Source organism: Hippocampus zosterae, chromosome 5 (genome assembly GCF_025434085.1).
Source record: "Hippocampus zosterae strain Florida chromosome 5, ASM2543408v3, whole genome shotgun sequence".
NCBI classification, from domain to species: Eukaryota; Metazoa; Chordata; class Actinopteri; order Syngnathiformes; family Syngnathidae; genus Hippocampus; species Hippocampus zosterae.
Window position 1 is genome coordinate 18,233,138 of NC_067455.1, and position 4,493 is coordinate 18,237,630.

The window sequence follows — 4,493 nt, forward strand, 5'->3', positions numbered from 1 at the left end:
CCACACAAGAAGGCTGGAGCAGAGATTTGATACACGAGTAAACTGAGTTGCGAGCATTGTCATCCAATGAGTAATTTATAATAACAATAATTATATTATTATTATTCTTATAAATGTGATTGACACGTGGGCTGGACATGATCGACGTTTCATGTAAAGGCGATATGGTCTGTAAAGCTTTTTACAGTCCCTTTTATGAGAATATTCATTTTTGTACTGCTGTGCAAAATAAAACGCACAGACATCACATTTAAAACAATGACAATTAACTCACTCAAATTCCATGTGCAATTAGGTGCAAGGAAGCCTATATGGTGTGAGTGTGAGTGTGAATGGTTGTTCGTCTCTGTGTGCCCTGCGATTGGCTGGCAACCGATTCAGGGTGTCCCCCGCCTACTGCCCGGAGACAGCTGGGATAGGCTCCAGCATCCCCCGCGACCCTAGTGAGGATCAAGCGGTTAGGAAGATGAATGAATGAATGAATGAATGAATGAATGAATGAATGAATGAATGAATGAATGAATGAAGCCTATATGGGTTTTATTTTGAAAAGAGCGTCAAAGATTCCTCGTGCCAAACCTGTAGAATGACTCACTGTAAAGGTACAGAGAAATGTTTGAAATGTGACGATCAGCAGTAAAGACGAGACACGCCCCCCCAACCCCCCTTCTTCACCCCAGTTGCGGTTGGTCGGTGAGCAGCGGGCTGCCTGACTGCCGCCGACTGACCAGCTTCTCCCCCTCGTGTGTCAGTGTGGTGGCTTGGCGCCTCCCCTCTTTTCTCCTCTCCTCTATAAAATGTGCACAATCTGCTCCTTGTGTGCACTCTCAGTCAGATCGAGTTAGTGTGACTGCGGCCTCACGGGATATTAACGCAGCAGAAGAGCGCCTGAGAAGAAAAAAAACACGCACACACAAATACTCATATTTGAAGCAGTTTAATTCGCATCTCTAGCTCGGTGCCATATAATAGTTGATTTTCTCGTTGTCTGCGATGAAGGCTGTTCCTCCTGCGCACCCCCAGGACTCTTCGTCTTACTCCTCCTCCATCAGCAGCAGCAGCAGCAGCAGGCAGCTCTCCTTCCACTATCTGACCAAGCAGAGTCTCAACGCCGCCCGGTCCAGGATGGAAGAGGAGGACCGGCACTGTCTGCAGTACGACATGAACGACTGCTACAGCCGACTGAAACGCTTGGTGCCCACCATTCCGCAGGATAAGAAAGTCAGCAAAGTGGAGATCCTCCAGCACGTCATTGACTACATTCTGGACCTGCAGTTGGCCCTTGAGACGCACCCTTCTCTCCACAAACAAGCGCCTCAGCGGACCGGAACGTGCGTTCCTCTGGCGTCCAACCCCAGCCGAACGCCGCTTACGGTGCTCAACATTGACCACCACCAGGTACCGGTTGTTGAATAGTGCGCGCTTCCATCGGGGGATGTTTAACCCAGCTCTGGAAGACTATAGCGACAAAAAGCAGACAAAGCGCGTCATCCCCGCTACATGGCATTGTCCCGTCAATGGAAGCGAAATTCTATAAGCCACGCGTGTTTCTGCCGAACGATACGGGGAAAGGAAATGCGCATTTGGCGTTTCTTAGATTGCGCACTTGATTGCAGGCTTTATGATTTGCATGATAATGACGAGTGTGTGTCAGAGGCCCACCTCAACCCACGGCCGGTGAAGTATCTCAGCCTCCAGTCCACTCCACCGCGCACAAAAAAAGGCAATTTGTTATTCAATAGGCCATAAAATTATTTAATGGGGCTGCAATTTTTTTTTCCATGCAATGTATTATTTCAGGCCACTTGGCACAGATTATATAAAGCTAAACTATTAGGTTTGCTCTACTGGGTATCATTTTACATCTTTTTGTTTTGTTGTTTTTTGTTTTTGTTTTTAGATTACGTCAATTGTCAAAAAGCCAGAGGACTCCATTTTATGCCGCTGAAGCAAAAGCAACGCATTGGTAAGTGTCATTATTATTTTTATACTGTTGCAGTTATTGTTGTACAATTAAAATGATTTTTAATCTGCACACATGTATATGCCTTTAAATCGGGAGTCGTGTAAACACTACGGAGGGTTGGTCAGTGAAGCATCCTCATTGAAACAAACACACAATAATGTAGCGTATTGGGGTAAATGCAGGAGATTGCGTGACAAGGAAAAGAATAATTGAGCAACGTGAACAGAGGCAGCTGTGCTTTGTGCAATAACGGTCACCGGTGAAGCAATCAGAGAAGCAGCCATGGTTCAAACATCACGTTGGCCTCTCTTTGAGTCCCTCTGAGTAAAATCGGCGCAGACAGCATTTATTTGGTGTGGCGGTCGATTTAAAGTGTACCAGAGTCTCAGAGGTCTGCCAGTCGGCCAGCCAGTAGCCTGACAAACCGTGTGGAGGTTGTTTGACCTGGTTTGTTTTGGGTTGTTGATCAAGCATGGCCTCTGTTTTGTTGGTGGCGCCAGTCAGTCTGGAGCGCTGAAGCTCAACCCCCCCATCTCTATTCATGCCCTCCACAGGTGTGCAGGCTGCACAGAATTGCTCCAAAAGCCAGCAAAGCTTCGCCAGGAACTCACAGCCAACTGGATGCACAATCACAAAGGAATTTGGAAACTATCGGAAGGAACTATTCTTAAATATAATGACTATTTTTATTCCATTGAGCATGGAATGAGTATAAAAAAATGTCTCCTTAAGTTTGCCCCAAACCAACCCTATCCACTTTTTTTTGCCATATTTTCTTTTAAAAATCAAATGACAGTCTTAGACTTTTTTTTAAAACCAGTCACGAACAAGCATTACATGAAAACCTTTTGTGAATTGTGCTTTAAGAAAATGTGAGTTTAAAGCTTTACTGAACTGCAAAATTGCTGTACATATTTCGGACATCTATTGTTTCAAATAGATGATTTGTGTGGAGCAGGGATGCCATTCCTGCCATCACATCATATTTGATATTGTAAAGAAGAACAATTCAATCTGAAAAATAATTATAATTGTACTTGAAGAGAAACAAATGTTCTATGATTTAAAAAAAATACATGAACGGAATACGCTTATGCTTCAAATAGACTACTGTATTGTAATTATGAGATATTTTTATTAAGAGTCATGTTGGTTGTTTTGTAAATATTGTGTTTCCACTTTGAAGTCTTTTGTGAATGAATGTGGTTTTGTCCTCATATGACGATATCAGTTCACTTTGCAATGTTTTGGAATAGATTCATATGTAGCATGTCAGGCTCATTGCAGAGATGTCAAATGTGCACTGAAGCAGGCCTCCCCGTGTAGATAACTTCTTTTATTTGCTCAGCTTTCCCTTGTTTTTATACTCACTAACTATGACACTTGACCCGTTCGGGGGCAATAGGTCGCTCAGCTATTTTATATGTTGGGTTGTTGTAGTTGTTGTTGGGTGTTTTTTTTTTAATTTTAATGAAAAGGCCGGACTTCATTATTTTACAATGCACACTTGTGAAAAAAAATCCACAACATGCAGCACTTCTAACAATGTACAATGTAATACCGAAACAGGTAATTCTACTGAATCACTTTTTATTTTATGAGGACGGAGGAACAAACATTAATTACAGTTAATTGCGATGATTAGCATGTTTTTTTCTGCTATCGAGCTTATTTCGCACGCATATGGTTAAATAAGAAAATAAACTTTTTTTTTTCCATGACATTGAACACCGAATTTACCTCACCACCCTCCTGCCAGTGTGGGAGGGCACATGTAAATGACTGTCAGCTGCACTGTTGGAATTGACCTTCACTGGCTTGTGAGGCGTTGTCAAAACAATTAAAGTTTCCAGGAAGAACTGCGTCGTCTCATTATTTGTCTCCAGAGATTTAATGTTTGCAAAGCTGGTGCGAGCAAGTGAAATAATGAGCCAAAGAGGGAGGTGTGGTCTAACGGGAAAACATTCGGATCCAAATTGTAGTTTGATCCCAAATAGTCAAGTGCAACCTTATTTCGCAGAAATACAGAAGCCTTGAGAAAAACAAAACAAAAAACATTTAACACAATTTGTATTCCTGAATAAAAAAAAAAACATCACACATTACACAAATAATAGTTCATGGGTGGCATTCTGAGAAAAGGTTTAGTTGTATTAACAATTACAGCCTACCTTCTTTAGGATATTTACTAAATAAAATGTAAATAAGATGACATTCACTTTATTTTCACAGTATTTATGGAAACTTGAAAACCGTCATTTTAAGTAGTGATGCTGTTCTGCGGCTTGAAATTGGCTCTCATGTCATTTCATTTGTTCCAAGTGACTGTCGAATACTTGACATACTTTTACCTCTAACCTACACAGCATGAATGAAAATAACACCTGCAAAGAGTGAAATATCTCAAAATGCTCAGTGAGTTGAAATTAAGACACTCAAGCCACTTCCACACAGAACAAATGATAAGAGTGCAGTGTCACCAGTAAACAGTCCATTCAAGCCTCAGTGGAACGTTCTGTAATTTACT

General features: G+C 41.8%; 1 protein-coding gene across 2 annotated transcripts; it reads left to right on the forward strand.

The window, feature by feature from the left end:
- Window positions 1–749: 749 nt before the first annotated feature.
- id4 (inhibitor of DNA binding 4) lies at window positions 750–3,825 on the forward strand. Of its 2 annotated transcripts, none has more exons than XM_052065612.1 (3): window positions 750–1,398; window positions 1,901–1,966; window positions 2,467–3,825. In XM_052065612.1, exons 1-2 carry the CDS (start codon window positions 994–996, stop codon window positions 1,946–1,948), a joined length of 453 nt encoding a protein of 150 aa, XP_051921572.1. In that variant the 5' UTR covers window positions 750–993; the 3' UTR covers window positions 1,949–1,966; window positions 2,467–3,825. The 2 variants fall into 2 exon arrangements, with proteins under 2 accessions (XP_051921572.1, XP_051921571.1); XM_052065611.1 differs by having other exon boundaries at window positions 752–1,398; window positions 2,521–3,825.
- The last annotated feature ends 668 nt before the right edge of the window (window positions 3,826–4,493 follow it).